The sequence below is a fragment of the Pogona vitticeps genome, chromosome 2 (genome assembly GCF_051106095.1).
Source record: "Pogona vitticeps strain Pit_001003342236 chromosome 2, PviZW2.1, whole genome shotgun sequence".
Lineage (NCBI taxonomy): Eukaryota > Metazoa > Chordata > Lepidosauria > Squamata > Agamidae > Pogona > Pogona vitticeps.
The window spans coordinates 268,732,089-268,752,781 of record NC_135784.1 but is presented as its reverse complement, the minus strand read 5'-3'; the positions used below and the strand labels follow the sequence as shown (position 1 = coordinate 268,752,781).

The 20,693-nt window shown below is 39.1% G+C and overlaps 1 protein-coding gene across 1 annotated transcript in view; it reads left to right on the top strand.

The window, feature by feature from the left end:
• Window positions 1-20,693, top strand: part of ADGRV1 (adhesion G protein-coupled receptor V1) — a 341,656-nt gene that overhangs the window by 265,227 nt on the left and 55,736 nt on the right. The window contains exon 85 of the mRNA XM_072992549.2: window positions 19,021-19,178. Within this exon, the coding sequence (XP_072848650.2) occupies window positions 19,021-19,178 (158 nt within the window). The remainder of the gene's footprint in view (window positions 1-19,020; window positions 19,179-20,693) is intronic.

The window sequence follows — 20,693 nt, the reverse complement described above, 5'->3', positions numbered from 1 at the left end:
AGAATCATTCATGCTGGCCAATTTCAGCCAGTATAGTGGTGCCTCGCTTGACGAGGATAACCCATTCCAGTGAAATCGCTGTAGAGCAAAATCCTTGTCAAGCGAAATAAAAAAAGCCCATTGAAATGCATTGAAAACCGCTTCAATGTGTTCCAGTGGGCAAAATATCTCAGCGTCCAGCAAATATCCTCCATAGGGCAGCCATTTTCTGATGCCTGTGCAGCGAAAAATCCATCCTGAACACAGCGGGGAGCCATTTTGAACAGCTGGTGGCCATTTTGAAAACCCCACTATCAGCTGTTTTGATCGTCGTAATGCGAAGAATCATTTCCCGAAGTAGGGAACCGATCATCGTAAAGCAGATTTTGCCCATTAAAACATAGTTTTGCGATCGTAATAGTGGTCTGGCAATAGCGATCGTAAAAACATTGTCGTGAAGCGGATTCATTGTCAATGTGTTTCACTTGGAATAACGCCTACTTCGGCCCTTAGATATGCGGAAGGTGTGCTATGGGGGACAGTTAGAAGAGACTGAATAAAAGAATTTTGAATCACTTCTTTGATGCAAGTCTTTGTATATCCCCATATCTCTGTCCCATATGTTATTTGGGGTACTATTTTCTTGCCAAACACCTCAACTGCAGGGGCCACCAACCTCCCGCCATGGGTTGCAGTAAATCACAAAAGAGACTGAGATGACTGAGATGCTTTCAGATTAATTGGTTTCTGATGGTATTTCCATGAAAACTGGGTATTGAAACGATTTTTCCCCATAGAAAACATCGCAATGCGATCGCAAAAGCGATTGCAAAATCTTCATCGGTATGCAGATTCGTCGTTAAACAAGGCGCCCGTTAAGCGAGGCACCACTGTATTTGTTGATCTGTTAACCTTGACGAATAACGGATCAAAACGAATCACCATTTTTTAATTTGTTCCCATCTCTAGTCTTATGTGAATGTATATAGATGGCCAGAGATCAAGTGCTAGGCAGAAGTTCCAAATTGGATGTTTTGAGAGACAAAAAGTCCGCAATTGCTGCCACTGGATTTAAATCCTCGACTGCTGGAGGGAGTAAGGGTAAAGTTAACACCATGTTTAGTTGCTGATTTAATTTGCCTTTAACATGGGCCTCGTCTGCCTCCAGGCTTATGGCTGGAGATGAAAAGTTGGATATAAATTCCAAGTTAAGAAGATTGGAAGGGAGGAGATCCATAGTTACTCTATTTAAATTTAAATTATCAGCTTCTGGGGGAAATAAGGGGGTACATGGTGCTTCGGTTGAGTGATCTGTGCCTTCAATAGCTTTCTTGTCTGATTTGCAGTGGATTTTATCCTTCCATTTTCTTTATCCTGTACCTCCAGCAGCTAGAACAGTCTCTTAAAAAGATTTAAGGAGGCATGTTTACTTAATGTAGACTGACCAAATGAAAAAGTGGACAGGGTTCCTATGCCTTTAATAGTCACTTAGGAGAGGAAATTTTAGTAGGTGAAGCTTCTAATACAAGTTGCACCTGCTGAAATTTCTTCCTTCACCCAGAAACTCTACCTGCTTTCTCATCTGGTCACTCTAACTACAGTGCATTTATTTTTAGACACTTTGCCTCAGATTGTTGATTCATTTTACAAGCTGCCAAGAGCTCTTATGTTCCAAACCACTGCAGGTAAGCTTATTCAACCACAGTCAGGTCATTTAGGACTGCAAACAAAACCAACTGGCCATATTTTAAAAAGCCCTTTTTATTGCAAAATAAATAAAAAAATAAAAAAATTCCATACCTTGAAACAGTTCACCACTGAGATCTTATATGTTATACATTTTTACCTGGCAGTAATTTCTACTTGCTGTAAGCAAAAAAAAATATTGAATGTTATGAGTTTATTGAAAATGAGCAAGTTATATGCCAGTTCAACCATGGCATGAGTAAATCCAATTTACTAAACAGACTGACCAACACCCATACATTAAGTTGAATTATGTTAAGGATTAGTTATTGGTCTCTTGATTCAGTCATAATCAGTTATCCTGTTTATAATCTCATATCATTCTTCAGACTAGTAGGTGGATAATGGGTTCTTAATTGTGAGTATTCATTTAAAAACTGGAAAGGAGGAGGTGCAAGAATGAGTTTAAGGGTGGTTTCTCTTAAATCTAGATTAGTCTATACAAAAACAAGAGAGGAGTTTGATATGTTTTTGTCTTGATGGAGTAGAAGAAGGGAAATGGCCCATGATTAGCCTTGGGAAAGGCTGAGTTTTGAGTCAGCAAACCTCTCCAAAGTAAAGATGAGACCTCTAGGAGTGTCTATGTTTAAGTACTCTCAGCTGTCCACCCACAGTCAATCACACTCCTGGATACACATCTCAATGTGGGGAGGAGACTTTGATGTGTCAGGAAAGCTAAGAACAATGCCACCAGGAGGCTAGAGTATATTACAAATCTAGATTCCCAGCAATATCACCTGAGGTGATGAAATGATCAAAGCTGAAACAAAGATTATTCTGGAATGAATGGCTACGAACCTGAAAAATATTGGTTTGTGATGGTTCACCATGAACTAACTAGAAAACCAAGCCAGTTCACAGTTCAGTTTTCAGCTTCTGCCCAGTGGGAGGGGGCATTTTCACCACCGCATTGCCATCGCCGCCCAGCCTCTGTACATGTACCCTGATCAGCTGGGCTGCAGGTGCAGAGGGAGCAGGCCTGGCTTCTGGAAGGGAAGCTGACCCACTGTCTCTGACAATGGTGGCAAAAGTGGAGGTGGCAGGACCAGGTAGGGAGGCAGCAGGGCAGTGGGAAGTGACTGGGAGGGCATCCATTTTGCTGAAGCAAAATGAATCACTGAGGAGAAAGAGGTTTGGCACTTTGTTTCATTTTGGCAGAACAGGAGCCCCGACCTGGGTTGTGAACCAAAACATTAACCAGCCCGGTTCATCGGTTTTTCTAGTTTGTAGTTCACTTCATCCATCTCTCATGAGAAGCTATGGTGCTAAATGAGGGGTGCACCTTTTCCCCCCAGACAGTGCAATTTTCCTCCTATTGATCAGAACATCTTTTCTGTGCTAGGTAGGAAAAGAGGAACTTTCCTTCAATGCTGTTGGGGGAATAGTAGCCAGTCAAAGGGCAAGAACAGGCCAGAGCTACTCAACATTACAAGCTGAAAGACTGAATTCAACAACATCTATAAAGTACCAGCCCTACCCTGAGAGATTTACTTTCACTCCTGCCCTGTCTGTTGATAATATTTGCGTCAAAAATAAAAACTAAAATAAAAACTAAAAAGAGAAGACAAAGACTGTAGAATAACAAGAATAAAATAGATTTTAAGAAGGTAAAAGCTGGTCTTATTGCCAAAGGTCTTCCAACAAGCCCCACCCTTAAGAAGAAATCAAACACATTTCAGCGTGTCTGAAAAAGCTTCAGCTTCATTTAACACAAACATGATTGCATATCAATTATCTAAGCTGTTTCCCTGATTTCTTTCTTGGGGAAAAGCAAGAAAGTCCCTTGCCTACACTTAGTGGCTTTCAAATTAAAGGAATTCTGTTAAATATCTATTTGCTTTCCTATCTTACAGGCTAATTGAGGCAGATTTCAGTTTCCCATCTAAACGCCATAGCCATCTTGGGAACCCAGGCGGGCGTTGCTGGCCCAGTAGCTACAGCTGATATGTTAACATGGCGAAAAAGGCAGCTTTTTTATAATAGACAACACGCAGGTGATCTCTGTGTGTAGACATCTTCTGTGGCCAGAATAACATGGATAAGGAGAGGCTAATGGAACCTCCAATAGTCTGTGTGTAGAGGATAGAGTGATGGACTAGGACTCAGGAAACCTCTGTTTGAATCCATGCATAGCAATGGGAACCCACATGGGGTGAGGACTGACGAAACCGATCTTTAACTATCTCACTTACTTAGAAAGCCCTATTAGGATCATTATGAATTAGTTCCAGCTTGACAGAAAGGAAACAAACTTAAAGTTTGGAGAAGTGAAATGCCATAGTTCTCTGATAAGAGCACATGCTTGGCATGAAAAAAATGCCAAGGAGAATTTCTGGTTAAAACCTTGAGAAAAAGGCATTTCTATCAGTATAGACAACATTGACCTAGATGGCCCAGTGATCTGGCTCAGAGTGTAGCAGCTTCTCCTTATTTCTGTTTGGGGAGCATTGAAGACAAAGAGGCTGCTTAACTATGGAGCACAGATGGCAGGAAACTTGGGCCAAATCCAACAGAGTGTGGCTTAAAGCCCCTCTGGGAACCTATTCTGTGTCAGTATTGGCAGCATAAAAACCTGACTCTTTTGCCAGCATTGCATCTGCAGGATCCTCTCCAACACAGTAATTCCAGTCAGTTTGGAGATTTGTACTGCCTCCTGTTAATGAACTTTTAAAAGTTATCAAAGACTTGCTGTGCCTTTTGTGTGAAGCATTTTGAGAACAAAGTAACTTCCACCCTCTCAGATGTCAGATTGGTTACAGAAACTGTACTGGAAATCCTCTTAACTCTTGCCAATCACTGATGCATAGACAGTCTTTCAGTTTATTTCACCTGAGGACACAGTATGTCAACCTGGTTCCTAGCTCTCTCATCTCAGAACATTGTAAATAAGCATGGAAATAAGCTGAACCATTCCCTCACCCTCAGTTTATTTCTAAACCACTTCAGTTTGACCTACCGCCATCCTTCCGCTGTGAACCACCCCACCCTTCCTCCCTTGAGACTGGAGATGTGTCAGCTGTTGAATATGCAAAAGAATCAGGCCTCTCTGAACAGACCCTTTCACCCAGTATCACATGGTGGTTCTTGTATCCAAAGGGCTACTGAAATGGGGCTGGGTCAGTTCGTTCTGGTCATTCACAAAATTGCTTCCTTTTCTGCCCAACATACATTGAACAGTAGCAGAAGATAGACATGATCTTACTCTGCTATCATGCAAGATTAGCATTCTAAATAGAGAGTAAAAGATTTCCAGTCTTTTTTGTTCAGCATAAAAACAGGCCATGCTTTCCAGATTTGAGGGTGGGGTGGGAAGAATGCTCTATCCTTCCATGGTTAGGTTAGTCTATAGCTATGATGGTCACAAGGAGGTACCAGTCACCAAGCCGTCCTAACTGGAAAGGTTTGAAAAGCCTTCTCAGGGATAGAGTGAACTAGTTGTCAGATGGATGAACTGGTATCTTCTATTTTCTCTTCATGGGGTTTGGCTAGACCTGGTCATGAAGAATAGTCTGCAGGAGCATGGGCAAGTGTAGATTTGGAATTCCCACAGCTCTCCTTTTCCAAGACTATCCTTCCTGTGCTAAGAAGGGCTCCCTTTTGCTGCTCAGCATGAATGGAGGGTGCCCCTTCTCTTTCTCAGGCAGAGGATGAGAAGCTGCATTGCAGAATGAAGGACACACCATCTTTCCCCAAACAGTGCTGTTCTCCTTCTGTTGCTCAGAACCTTCACTCTGTGCTAAGTGGGAAAAGAGAAACATTCCCTCAGTGCTCTAGGGACAATGGCAGACAGTCAAAAAGGCAAGGAAAGGCCACAGTCACTCACATTGCAAGCTGGAAGAATGAGTTCAACACATCTCTAAAGCTATTGGACCTAACCAGATATATTTCAATCCCACCCTATCTGTTGATAGTCCTTACATGATATTGATAAAATCGAATCAAATCTGAAAAAGTCAATCATCAAAATCCTATTGCTGATTTACAGTTGTGTAAGTTAATTGTGCAACTAGGCAGATTCTTAGGAACACAATAATAAACTTATTAGTGAATAGGGATTGGTGCTGCCAGTTATACATGTTGGAGACTAAATAAATGGAATGGAACAGAGATTTTTTTAACAAAAATTTATACCAAAATTAGTGGGATGTGATGGACAAACATCAAAGGAATATTTTAGACCACAAGCCCAATGAATTAACACTTTGTTACCCTAAACCCTGTTGGAAGGGAACTCAATGGCCTGGAATGGAATTCCGTAGGATAACCCAACCAAAATAATGATACATAATCCTTTGATGGAATGGAGAATAGAAAACTGAGACTACTAGGTTTTTATTCAGACTCACTATTTATCAGGAATTAATGTAGACCGAAATCTATGCAGAGGTTTCATGTCTTTTTAAAAAGTACATAGAAGCTTAGTGGTAAATAGCTTTTTCCTTTAAATCACATGAATCAATTAAAGAGTGGTGTTGTAACAAACAGATAATGAGCAAGCTTCCCAAAGTGTGATTCAGAATGCACTCACATGAGATGAGTTAATTCAGGCTCAATTTGACTCAGGTCCAAATTAAACATGTTGAAGCTTAGGTACATTGCAACCTAAGCCCAATATATACTTGATAGAGGATGCAACAGAATAAAATAACATTCCTAAGCACTGAAAACCTTCTTTCTTGCTGCCCTTTTCCATGGCATGCCTCTGTCAGGAAGCCTTCATTATCATTTCAGCAGAATCTCAGATAAAAGGATCCAAGGAAGATGCAAATATCATGGGTCCTGATGACCCACCCTAGTACAGTTGTTTCCAACCTTGGATCCTTGAACTGTAACTCACAAAAATCCTGGCCAGCTGGCTCCAGTAGCAGATGTATAAAACTGTATGAACAGAGGAAGATCTGGTTTTATTGAAACACCTCTTATACAAAGCTTAACAGAATTTTTTTGGTTGCTATTTGAACATGTTTATCATTTAGTAAGATTGTCACAAATAAAGTAATGCTCTCTGGTACTGTAGAACTACTACAAAATCTGTAGCAGATACACATGTGTTCCAGTGTGTCTGTGGAGTGACATCATTGAGACAAAATTTGGTCCATTGACTTTGCATCAAAATGGTCTCAGTGAGATACGCAAATAATAAAAAACTTTAAATATGGCACTTTGTACGGCAAGCATTGTTTTCAGTGTTATGTATCACAAGTATCTTCTTTGAATTAAGTCCCTCTGATTTTTGTGACCCATATCAAATTTTCTGTTCTCTATAAAGTGAGTTGAGCTCATGGCTTGCTGTGCTATCATCATTGTCCCCCCCCCCTTTCTCCCTCTTCCTTTTAATTGTTATTGGAGCAGCTAGCATTCAATCTCCCCAAGAGACTGCTAGAATGCTAAAGCTGAGAACTAAATGAAATCTCAATGCTGCATCTGATGTCAAATATTGCATGTGAAGCTCATGATAAAAGAGCATTAGGAGAAAACCTGTAATTTTCATTAACAGATTCTTTATAATTCTAAAGATGACGTCAGATGCTATGAATTATACAGCATGTAAGCTGTGCCAGAAATGTCCTGTAATGCGTTTCATGGATCTATGTACATGTGGTTGATATTTTAAACTCATATAGGACAGAATCTGTGCTTTCAGAATATTCTGTTAACACTGTTGCAAAAGTATTACAAAAGTGGTTGCTTGAGAGTCATGAAAATGATGTTTCACGTTAATTTTTTTCACTTTATTTGACTGCTGTTTAAGAACAGCAGTCTACATACATGCAGATTTTTTTCATTCACTTGGTTAATCTTGAATGTCTACTACTACTGATGATGAGAGGTACTGTGAGACTTTCTGCCAGGTGTACCAAATATCTTATTTGGTTTTGGATGCAGTGCATCCTAGATTGATTGAGTGGGATGTTGTGGGTGTTACTATGTGCTCTGCCTTAGACAGCAAAGTGTCTTAAGGTGGCACTGTTGATAGGCATGGCTGAACTGTGGTCTGGGTTATGGCGTATTTAGACAGAGGCTGAAGGAGGCTGCCAGTCAGATGCTCCACTGCTGCCTGTTTCCCTGTTCAGCAGATGAGAGGTAAATTGACACTGGAATATGGGGAACTACATTTATTCTGAACTGCACATGAGATTCTGTCTTAATTGAGTTGTAGAGTACTTGCTAATAGCACTAGTCGCTATAGTGGGTTGGAGCAAAATGTTTCCACATAGTAATAGATATGGCCTAATTTTTGGATAGCTCAGTGATTTTAAGTACCTGGCTGTGGAGCCAGAGGTTGGGAGTTCGATTCCCCACTGTACCTCCTTGATAGAGGCTGGGCTTGATGATCCATTGGGTCCCTTTCAGCTCTTCAGTTCTAAGATGATTGTGATCAAAAATAAAAGGAGTGTAGGGTGAGGGAGAGGGAGAACCTTAGATTGGTGAATTGTCCTTGGAATCTTTTGGCTACCCCAGCTCCAGCTCCTATGGCAGCAAAAAACAACAGTTCTGGAAAAGGAAAGTGAGCAGGTTCAATGGAGATGCAGTTACAGCAGAGCAGAACAGGGTTTGTGTGAACCAGACTGTGCTAAAGCTGTGTGGGTGGAGAGAACTTTCTGTGTCAAAGCAGTTATGCACGTTGCCAAGTACCTGAAATTCTTTGTTGCAAATTTAGCAAAGAAAATAGCACTTCATTCAAATGACTTTTTATAGTTAAGGAAATACTTACTATCAAGGCAAAGCAAATTAGGACCCTCCAAAATGGCATTAATCTACTGTTTTAATAGTGTTCAAAACAGAAATGATAGTTTGTTACAGAAATACAATATTAAAATCTTCATGAGAGGAAGAAGCATCATTTTGTGGTTGAAGCAATGGTCATTTTTAGATTGCGAGTAAGAACAATCAAGCATTTAATTTTAGAAAGTTTGCAGTATGGTATATTTCTAGATCACTGGAACACCCATGCATGATGCAGTGATTCCATATCTGTCACCACCTACCTGTAAGCAGCTCCCTGGTACTTCTTTGGGAAAATGAACATCTGTAAAAAACATCTAACTGATCACAGGGAAGGTCTGCCTCTGTAGGACTTTTTGGAGATCATTAACGAATAGGGGTCCTCATAGGTTTGAAGCCAATTTATGGCACATAGCAAGAGCATAATCAAACCAAGGCATATACACACATAATTAACACAATGAGCCTGTCGTGTGAGTATGCTTAGAGTGTCTTATAGATCTATAGTCTTATGTTTCAGGAGGGGAAAAAAACCACATACAGTGCCTTTCGCCCTGCTTTCCAACAGTTTAAATTTTGATTCTGATTTAAAAGGGGAAGTGGGATGGATGGATGGATGGATGGATGGATGTTTTGCCTTTGAAGTGCTGGGCAAGATTGACAACTGAATTAGTGTTCACTTCCTTGGCTAGTACATCTGTCAAATACATTGCCAATGTGGAGGAAGCCAAATTTCAGGCATGGAGGAAAACCACCAGGACTACTGGTTTGCAATGGTACATACAGTTCCAAAATAGAGTTCACTTTGATCAATTCTTTTTAAACGTAATTCTCCAGAGTGGTCCTTTTTAATTTCATATACAGTGTGTCACATTTCATAAATATTTTAGTATATTCATGTGACAACACTGAAGAAATGGCACTTGGCTACAATGTAAAGCAGTGAGTATACAGCTCGTATAACAGTGTAAATGTACTGTCCCCTCAAAATAACGCAACACACAGCAATTCATGTCTAAACCACTGGCAACAAAAGTGAGTACACCCCTACGTGACAATGTCCAAATTGGGCACAAAGTGTCAATATTTTGTGTGGCCACCAGTATTTTCAAGCCCTGCCTTAACCCTCTTGGGCATAGAGTTCACCAGAGGCTTACATTTCTGCTCATTTTTAGTTAACACTGGTTGGAAACAGGTCTTCCATTGTGATATGAAACCAGAAGCTTATTCTCTTGAGCAAAATGACAATTAGGAATTAGCTATGTTGTGAACCAAAATATAAGTTCCAAAAGCTTTAGTATTTTATTGTGTAAACATAGTTTCATGCACCACAGCTGTTTTTTATAGAGATGCTTGAGCAATGGATTTGGTTCATCCAGTAATTGTTTATTTTGACTCACAAAATTGTTGGTGTTCAACAGAGAATACATTTTAGAGAAAATCCTTGGTCATACTGTAAAGCTATTTAAGGAGATTTCTGGTGAAGTTGACATTTGCAGCTACACTTGATCCAAGAGAAACAAAAGCAACAGTTTAGAAAATAATGGGAAAGTTAAACTAATGTGCCAAATGAAAGGTCCAAGTCACAGATTTCTTTTTCTTTCTTTCTTTCTTTCTTTCTTTCTTTCTTTCTTTCTTTCTTTCTTTCTTTCTTTCTTTCTTTCTTTCTTTCTTTCTTTCTTTCTTTCTTTCTTTCTTTCTCCGTCCCTCCCTCCCCTCCCCTCCCCTTCTATTAACATTTATCTTTGTGGAATTATCAGGTTATTTGCATAGTTACTGCATGCTCAGATTTGATTTAATTTTTTGATATTCTTCCTGTTTTTGAACAAAACTATTCAGATGGTACCTTTGATGTTGTAGTTAGCTAGCAGGCCGATGTTGAGTCCCTAGTTTCCAAATAATGCAGCCATACAAACGATACATTAATAATTCCAATATAATTTCCAGGATTGCACTGGGTAGATAGGAATAAAGTAGAGTGCATTATCAGAGAGACTTCTACTGGGCTCTGCAAATCAAAGTGAACAGGCCACAGCCGGGAATATATTGGAGTGGGAAATGGTAAAGACTTCCATTGTTTAAAAAGTGTGATTATACCTCCCACATTACAGTACTGTAGTTCATTTTAAACCTTCAACCAGACAAGTAGTTGACAAAGTTTGCAGTTGGCATCTGTTGGGAGAAAAGAAAAGATTTAGCCTCATATGAATAACATCCATTTCACCATTCACATCTGTTACTTATTTGGTTACCTGGGCAAATTCAGTATCCTTTAGCCTTATTTATGTATAAAACAGTATTCACACCATCCTAAGTTCTTTGAAGGGAGGACAGAATGCAATTCTGTTGCTCAAATTGCGCACACCATGAGGACAGCAACTCTAGCTCTATCCCTACTTGTTTTCTGCAACAGGTGAACAAAAGTTGTTCTTGAACAACTTAGAAGCCTGGAAAATCAGAGTACTGATGTGGTTACAGTACTGTTCTTTTGAAATGTATTTACTATTTATCTTGCCTTTACAGAATTGAGACATGGTATTTGAGTTAGCTGTGGAGGTCTTTGGCCTTGTCTACAATGCAGAATCCTTTAAACGAGTCTCAAAGCTTGGAGCCCTAGCAAAAATGGGCCTGGTTTTGCACTTTAGCATCAGGCTAAGCCTCTAGTGAGTGAAAGAGAAAACTGAAAGGGAAGTTTTTGCTAGTCTTAATGACATACTCTTTACATTCTTTACAACTTTTAGTAATGTTTCTCCTGGGTTTTAAACAAAATTCAGTGGTGATAATAATTGTGTAATAAACTTATCGCACTGCAACCACTGTGAGGATTGGTTTGTATACTCTCCCAAGATGGATGTCATGTTTTTGCTCCTGCCCTACTAGAACCAACCTAACACTTGATGGGAAATCACCAATCTTGGAACCTGATCCCACTGCTGGAATAAACTGGCAGAGGGATTGTGGCTGTTTATCCAGCTCTGACTTCCACACTTCATGCTGCATGCACAAATCTTGCAGTGGAGCTGAGAAGCACAGCCCCTCCCCTTGTATTCTGTTGTTGTAGGTTTACTATGTGAAGTGTGTGATGGTCACTGAATTATGTTTTAGGAAGAAATATTAAAAATGAGAGTTATTTGTTTGGAAGCAACATCACAGAATAGCAGCCAATGGGAATCTGTGACATTACTCCATTACCCCATAACCTTTCCCACAGAATGGGATGTTGGGAATGAGTGGGGTGGGAGGAGAAACCCAGCCTCTTTCCCAGTAACCATAGGAAGCAGACTGATTCTTGAGAAAGGGTGATTTATTTGGATCAGTGGCAATTTCATCTGGGCAGATGTATGATGTCTGTGCAGTCCTTCTGAAAGAAAGCTGGTGTCTGGGAAGACTTTGATTGTGCTTGTGAGAGAATAGTGTAGGGCTAATTAATCTGCATTGTATGATCTTTAGCACCTATAAAACTTGGTTGACTTAAAAAAATAGCTCATTTCATTCCATGGGAGTTACATGGCAACAAACATCTGTGCCGATCTCATTAGTGTTTTCTTTGTGCCACAAAGAGCTGATGAGACTAACAGTCTGCCATGGTTTAGAAGTAAGAAACCATAACTCTTCCTCTGCCCCTTGCCTTCCAAAGAACAAACAAGTTAACAACTGAGCCAATAGTAACCTCAAACATTTGCATTAATATTTGCTCAGCAACAGCATACAGCACAAACAGCCAATAGGAAGGTTTTGTTGTTTTGCTTTTATGTACAACTCAGTGTATAACTGCTGTTTCCTGTTCATCAGCTGCAAAAGCTAGATACAGCTCTTTTGACAAGTGGCACTTAGGTTCAAGATCTTTGATCTTGCCTTTCAGATGCAGATTTCAGACTCTAAACTGCTACAGGAATGCACTATGAGACACTCTCTGAGTGCTTTTTCCCATGTGTGCTGAACGTAAACAGTTGTGAACAACAATATGCATATCCTCCTGTTGTAATGCCCCCCCTTTTTTTTTGGAGACTGAACTGGCATATCCTTCTGATGAATTCAGCACATCCTGTGTATTTCCCCTCATCAATCTGTGGTCAATAAAGGAAGCAACAGGAACAAAATTAATTTAAAAATATACATGCAAAGAATACACACTCATTAAAAGTTCTCACAACTCATCAACTGGTGAAAGAATCAGGTCAGAAGCTGATCAGGGAGTGAGAACCACAAAACAAAAACCACAAAGAGGAAACAGAGATATGACTGTAAAGGCCAGACATGAAAACACATGCTCGCAGACTGGGTTTAGGGCAGGGTCTATACAAAGAACATATTGTGACTGGAATCCTGTTGCTTATTGCAGTAAATTTCAATGATTCAAATGGGTGTACTCTAGTTGTGACTTATTTTAGTGTACTACGTTGTAGTAAGTTGTAACTGCTGTAAGCATATCTGAATTAATGGAATTCGCAGAGGAATTGACTTACCAAATCCCCTCTGATTCAGTGGACCTCCTCTGATGTGTCTTACTGCACTAAGCAACAGGATATCAGCCAATATACAACAATGTAATGGAAAGGATTTGAGAAATCCCCAGAATTCCATGCATAGGGGAGTCCCTCTTGTATATCACAGAGACAGTTCATCTTTGTGTTTACCAACAGTGCTACAGACAAGCTGCATTAATATTTAATACCTTAAACAAGCAAGGGCCATCACAAACCCCTCATATCAGCACTCTGAATAAATGTAATTCAAAGGAGGAACACAGAGTGAGCAAGACACTCATAATCCTCTGTAGAAGCTTTGATGGAATGTCATCTCTCTTCTTTCTGCAACCACTGAGGAGGAATTCCTGTAACTTTCACTTTGTTTTAGCAGAAGTAACAGAGATAACAGCTGTCACCTATTTTCTATATCCCTCTCCAACTTGCCAACAAATGATTCCAACAAATTAATTCTATTGCAATACAAGCAATATTTTTCCTCCTCCACTGCTAAAACTGGAGACCAAGATCACTGCATAATAGCTAGAGTTTTAAGTCTTGTTCAGTTGTTAAAGAAAAACTCACTTACTTACTTACTTTCAAGCATGTATACCCTGCTTTTCAGACACTTGCTAATGTTTAAATAATAATTAAAAAAACAGCCCTCATTCTCTGACTTGGGGGCAAAAAAGGAAAAGACAACTCAGACACAAATTCTTAACATTAAATGGTTCATGTAAAATATTTAATGCATATTAAAGGCTGTTGTGCAGATGGGTAATGTTTGTCTGCTCATCATCATTACCTAGAAGAGGAGCAACTCAAGGAAAGGAAAATCCAGAAATGATTGAACTATCTGATGAACTGATAGAGGAGTCTTGTTCCCTGTCCTATTTTTGAAGGCTGGGGAGGACCTGGTGGATGATGGCTAGGGACAGACAAGGTCTGGTGGAACTAGCTTGTCAGGAAACTTCATGGTAGATTTGTCTTTCTTTCTGACATATATGCCTTGCTTTTCATATGAAAGGTCTTTCAGAATGGCTAACATATTACATGTGGTATTAAAATGTTGTTTACATAGGTTCAGACAGCTGTTAATGCAAGTTCAAGTTTACACATTTTTCTGTCTTCAACAGAAAATAACTCAGATTTTGTGCTCTTTGAAGGTAATTTGTTGTGCAACATGGAGACTGCATGATATTCTGGTTGTTCATGCTGGAAGGAATATATTGGAGTTTGTTTACTGCAGTGTCAAATATGATATATGCATATACGTTAAGTGGTATGCCCAATTAAGTGTGCATGTGCAGATGTCTTTCAGTATGTGTGATTAAACATTACTGATAAAATGATCTGAGGTATGGAGGAGAGTTGGTAAGCTCATTTTGCCAAGTCAGCATTTTCTGCCAATAGTGTATTTCAAAATGTTCCAATTAATTTCCCTTACAGGTCCTTACATGCTTTCTGTAGAACAGTACACATAATATCAAGCATTTAACAAGATGGTGATTTAGATTAAGGAAGGAAACAATTTAAGATGAACAGTGTTCCTTCTGAATGACAGCAACAAGTGCAAGCAATAATTATTGGAGCCTTCACAAGAGGCTTTCAATGGGACAGAAAGTATATCTTTCTTCAGTAGAATTTCTTACGTACAAAGCTAATTGACAGATTTTCTCTTAGTTATATTCCTTCCACTACTATTTAAACTACTATTTGAGATTCAGTAGTTTCCTTCAAATTTGATCAATTTCAGGATGAATTTATGGATTAACTTATTATTCATCTTCTATTCATGTGAGTAGATGAATGGGACAATAATAAAGTTGATCTTGTATTTGAGTATTCACTAAAATGGGGGCATTGTGTGAGCAGCAGCTTGTGACTGAGCATGGGGCCACCTCCCTGAAATTTGGGATTGAGGTACCCCAGTCTAGTCCATGAGGCACTTCTGCTTCCTACTAGTCTTAGTGAAAAAAAGGCAGGGATTGTACATGGAGGGGTTCATTCATTTAGAAAATTTGCACCCTGCCTTTCGATCAAATGATCTTCAAGGTGGAGTTCAACAGATTCTAATAATAAACTGATAGACACATAGGCCCTAAATCCTCATAGCTCTTTGATCCTTGGCCTCCTCTCCAATGACAAAGACTTTGCTCAGCAGTCACATAGCAATTAGCAGTTTCAGCTGAGTGTTCTTTCAGACAGAAAGTGCCTAAGCCAGCTCCCTTTGGCTGCTCCTTCCTTGGTTAATGAATTTGACTAGGCTGGTCTCCCTAGCCACATGGTTCTTCCTTGGAAGCACTGGTGCAACTTCTTGGTGATCTTTGTCCCTCTGTAGATCAGGGATACCAATAGTTTGTCATCCATTACAACTCAGCACAAGATATGTTCCTTGAGAATTATATCATCCTAAAAGACATTGAGTTGCGTAGGGCTAGAAGTCAGACTGGCTGTCCTAATTCTGGCTTGTGTGGAATGTTCAGCAATGCTTACGTGCAAGGTTTTCCAATGAAAAGTTTGTTATCCACCTAAGAAGGTAGGCGCGATAGATTGTGCTGTTTTCCTTGTGTGGAATGTTCATGTATTTTATTGTGTGTATCCTGTTTTTCAGTTGAATCATCCTCAAGGTGGTTTACAACTCCAATTCAAATAGCCCAGCAACCCTTAGTGCTTTTGAATATGAATCAAGCCACACTGTTTCCTTCATAGTTGCAGGGTTTTCATGGAATGTTAGCCTGTAACAGCAAAATGAAAAATCGCTTGAGACAATAAATATTGGTACAATGGAAAGATTTAAACTAGAAGCAAGGATGAATGGAAGCTCCTAAGAATTTTTGCCTGTAATATCAGAAGGACTAATGGTTCTTTTGGAATTCCGTTGTCTGGGTGAATGTGTTTAATTATGTCTAGGGGGTGCAATAATAATAATTCAGTTAGTCGTATTGTTCCTAACCTTTGTGTGTCTTGTCACTGGCCATCATATTCAGATTATTCTTTTGGAAGGAAACATGCCATGCTGATTTATTGATGTACTACAGCAACTTTAATCTGCATAGCAATATATTATTAGTAATGCTATGTGGCAGCTAACACAGATCTTGCAGAAGGACATTGCTTGAAATAGACGCCAAGTGAACCATGATCTTGCAGTCCATGTCTACTTGGAGGTCCCACTATGTTCCTTGTAATGTTATTGTAGAAGAGTGTGGGGAGAATGTCAGTTTTAAGGAGATTTGTCCAGTCTACCTTCTGCATACAGAAACTCACATGTCAGCATGGCGGTGCTGCTGCAAGTCAGGAACTGGGAGGATGGAATCCTGTGCAAAGTAATATATGCAGAAGAGAGAGAAAAATTATTTCATAGGGGACTGGATCATTCCCTTAGAGCACTGGTTCCCAATCTTAGGTCCCCATATGTTAATGGGCTAAAACCCCCGGAAGTCTTCATCACTAGCTGTGCTGGGCAGGATTTCTGGGAGCTGTAGTCCAAGAAGATCTGGGAACCCAAGGTTGGGAACCACTGCTTTAGAACAAGCGTAGACAACTTTCAACAAATCTAGGTATCAGTTTTATGCTCTCAGTATCATCCAGGGATTTTATAGACTGCTCAAAATTGACATGTTGAAAAAGAGATAGGAAAAAAAGAGATTAAATAAATAAATGAACTGGAAATATATGAAAGTCTCTTTTTTAGTTTGAAAAAAAAATGGTATTTGGGAGTATTAAATGATGTGAAGGAGCTGTCATTGATTGAAAAGTTGGCTGACACTTCATACACTTCAGTGAGCTACAGATCACCTTTCTGTCTGTCTGCCTGTCTTTCTCTCTCTCTCTCTCTTGTTGTACTAGAAAAAGAGAGAATTGGGGGATGCCTTGATAGTGAAATTGCAAAATATTAAAATTTAATTATGGTTCAAATGTGTAGGTATAATTCTGCCTATCATTTTTTACTATTGCAAGAGAATCTAGTAGATTGTCCTTTGCATTGATATACAACTCACACATGGGATGAATCAGTATCAGGTACAGCTTACATGTACCTTGGTACCCTGAGATATGACTTGTGCATCCCATCTTCCAGTAATGGCCCAGTGTCCTGACAAGAGGGCATGTCTAAATTCTGTGCAGATCTGTCTGCATCCACAGTGGCTGGCTTGTGCCCTTAACTAAGTCACCAGAATCACTTAATACTAATAAATATACACAGACATATTTGAAAGGACTAAAGAGCAGCCCTGATGTATATCTCCATTTGTGCTGCCTGTTTTAAAAGAAGAAATGTAATTAGATATACACCACACCTTCTGAAAGACATGCAGATTTACACTATAAATCTTCTTTCTTTTAAATGACTTGGTTCAGAAATGATAGTACACAGGAGAGTAGCTATATATGGGGCTTTGTGCCTAACAACGCAGAAAAAGAAATCAACTTCCATTTGTATTCATTAGAAATGGTAAAGATGAAATTGTGAATGATATATCTTTTGAAACAGGCATGCACATATCGTTAGTCTTAATTTTCCATAAAGCTAAAATCTGATGGCTTTGTTTTTCCTTGACGATGTTTTAAGTGCATAGGTCAGTGCCCAGGACCTTTAGTAGGATACCATGAACTAAAATTGTCTCTTGCTGCAGAGCCCCCAAACCTGGTTTCTTTCCAAGGGAAACCAAAATGTTTTTGACACACTAATTCTTGAGAATTTCTGATTAAAATAAAGTCATAGACTTCAATAGGATTTACTTCCCAATAGGCGTGTTTTGGAGCACAGCTATACTGACAAGTAGCCCTTCACTGAGCACTTCACTGAGACAGATACATTAATTCAGCATTTTTGCTAGCTAATGAAAATGTGCAACAGCAGAAATGGTAGTGCTGTGACATAATAGGAACATATGGGCCATATTAGGGACATGTTTTAAAAGATGAGTAACATTAGGAGTTAGTAAGGCCATCAAGTCAGAAAAACCTATTGACACCCAATTCAGAATGAGTGCTTGGAATGAAAGCTCATTATACAAAATTGTATCTGTGAGTTGCCCACTAAAGCTTGTTATTGAAAATGTAATGTGTATATATAAAATATTGGCTTTAATCCAGACTTATTCATGCTTTTAAAATGCCTTTTGAAATCAATGAGAATTTACTGTAGTTCTATCTTAAGTCTCATTGAGTTCATTCGGTCTGTTCTAAATGTGACAACTATAAATATGCAAACAAACAACTTTCCAGTAAAGTAGATTGTGCTCCACTGATGTCATGTTATTTTTGCCATATATATCCTTGACTGGCATTCATCCATCTTTTGTCCCTAATCCACCTACTCAGTACTGGGTTCATGTGAGGAAAGTGCTGGGTTTTTAAAAAACAAAACAAAAAACTCTGCTTTCATTACTTTTTAAGCTAGAGGTCCACCCTCGCCTTACCTATTTCCCTACTGTGGAGTAAAAATACTGACTAAAAATTATAATGTTAAGATGATGAAAAAAGCAAACAGTGACAAAGAAAGGGGAAAAAAGGCAACGAGAGTGGGGAAGGGAAAGGAAATAATAGCTTTAGCCTAACAAGTGACATGCACAGAATGGAAATTATGGTCTTGTTGTATGCACAGAGTTCTTTGACTTTTTTTAAAATTAAAAATGTGGTTTGTGGTTTTGAGTGCTAAGTATGGAAAACTGCATAATGTATTCTTTTAAAAAGTGTAACTAAAAGACTGGTATTAAATGCACTCTCTATTTAAAACAAAAAAGCATTATTTTCCTGTACCTTAACTTTTTAAAACTTGCCTTGGGATAAAAATAATCCTCTAAAAATAATTATCTCTACTTATTTCACAATGTATGAAATGCTTAAATAGTATTTGACCTTTTTTAAAAAAAAAAAAAACCTTTGTTAAATTTGTTGAATTATACATGTATATGTGTATACACACTCAGGCCATACCAGGCATGGCTCATGGACCAGGCAGGAGAATCATCCACAGCTATTGGTGGGGGCCACCCCATTCCTGGTCACAAGCTGCTTGTGGCACACACCATGATTCAAAACTGCCTATAATGTTTGGAAATGATCTTATTTTTTTCCTCCTTTCTTTTTACAGGTGCTTTATTCCAAATATTTATGCAGCTCTTTTTACAGCTGTACTGATCCCACTAGTGTGTCTTGTGGTGGTATTTGTGGTATTCATCCATGCCTATCAAGTGACACCCCAGTGGAAAGCATATGACGACGTATTCAGAGGAAGAACCAATGCAGCAGGTATGAAACATGGGACCATTCTAATCCAGCTGACAGAGCAAATTTCCTCAGTAACTAGCTCTTCTAAATAAATTGTCACCTTTATCCTGGAAGGCTTCCTGTTCTTCTGACAACTCTTGTTTCTTTATTTGTTTGTTTATTGTTGTTTCAGACAGAAATGTTGCTGAGGAAATCCTTCTTTGTACAAAGGTGTAACAATGTGAAATGCTCAACCTGTAGAATTTCAACCTATTTCTTCACTGTTAAAGGCATAGATATTTCTGTGTGAAAAGCAAGTAGCAAAGATGGCTATGCTGGCTGAGAGATTCAGAGAACTGTAGTTAAAAAAAAAATTTCCAAAGATTTGATGGAGGTCCTTCCCTATTTTGCTGTCTGAGGTACCCTTCACTGGAGATGATGAACCTGGGATTTTATTTATTCGAAGCATATGCTTGGGTGTTGAACACTATGTAACATCTTCAAAAGGCACATCTTTGAAAGGCCAAAGATTGAAAACAAATTGAAAGCACTCAATAAAAATACTTGTATGTCTTGTAAAAAATCATCATCATCATCGTACTAAACAGCTTTGTACCTGGCCATAAAATGCTTTCTCAGACAAAAAGCTTTCTTAACATTGCATCCAGAGAAGACTGAAGGGTTCTAAACATCGTTAGGGAGGGAGAATCCTAAATACCCTGAGAATTCTTCTGTAGATGCCCATGATAGTGGGAAGTGTCACATTTGCCAGAAGAGGTTATATTGCAGTCTAGGTTATAACCAGCCCTTCGGTTTGGGAGGCAATGCCGATTATAGAACAGGATGATGGAGTGTTTGCTCAATGCTCGGTGGGCAGCCAGTATGACAGCTTAATTTAAGAACACCTGTTGTGGTTAAGTTCAACTGTGATATAATTTCAGTTGCATCCAGAGTGCCTCCTCTTTTTAAAGTATGGATCGCTGGGTTATAAAAGTAAACTTTTTAACTGCACCTTTAACCATGCCTTGCAGTTCTCAATATGCCTTGTTTTGTTAGTTCAAACTACTTGTTACTTTTGTGCTCTCAAGGAGTACTCTCCCATGGCAAATCTTAGCATGGTTTTTAGTGTCTGTATTTATACTGAAGCCTCTGTGATAAGCTAGGTTGAGAAGTTACTTGCATATACCAGTAAACTTGCATAGACTACTTTTCTGTATTAAGAAGGCTGTTGGGACATGGTTGCCTGTGTGCAACCTAAGCTTTGACACTAACGTTTCCTGCATGAAGTCTCGCAATTGGTTTAGTAACTGAGCATTGATTTGAATCTGGTCCTCAAATGTTCCATATCTTGGAATTTTGTTTGTTTGGATCACAACTCTTAGGAAACCCCCAGCCTTAGGAGGGGGAAAGGTGTCATCCATTAACAATTCTGGCTTTACAATTCTGGGAGTGGTTCTCCAAAACATAACTTTTCCAAGCTCAGACTCAGCTCTCTATACAATAGAGTGCATAGCAGGAAGCAAAGCGTGAGGTGCAGGTCACCAGGGTTTTCAGTGA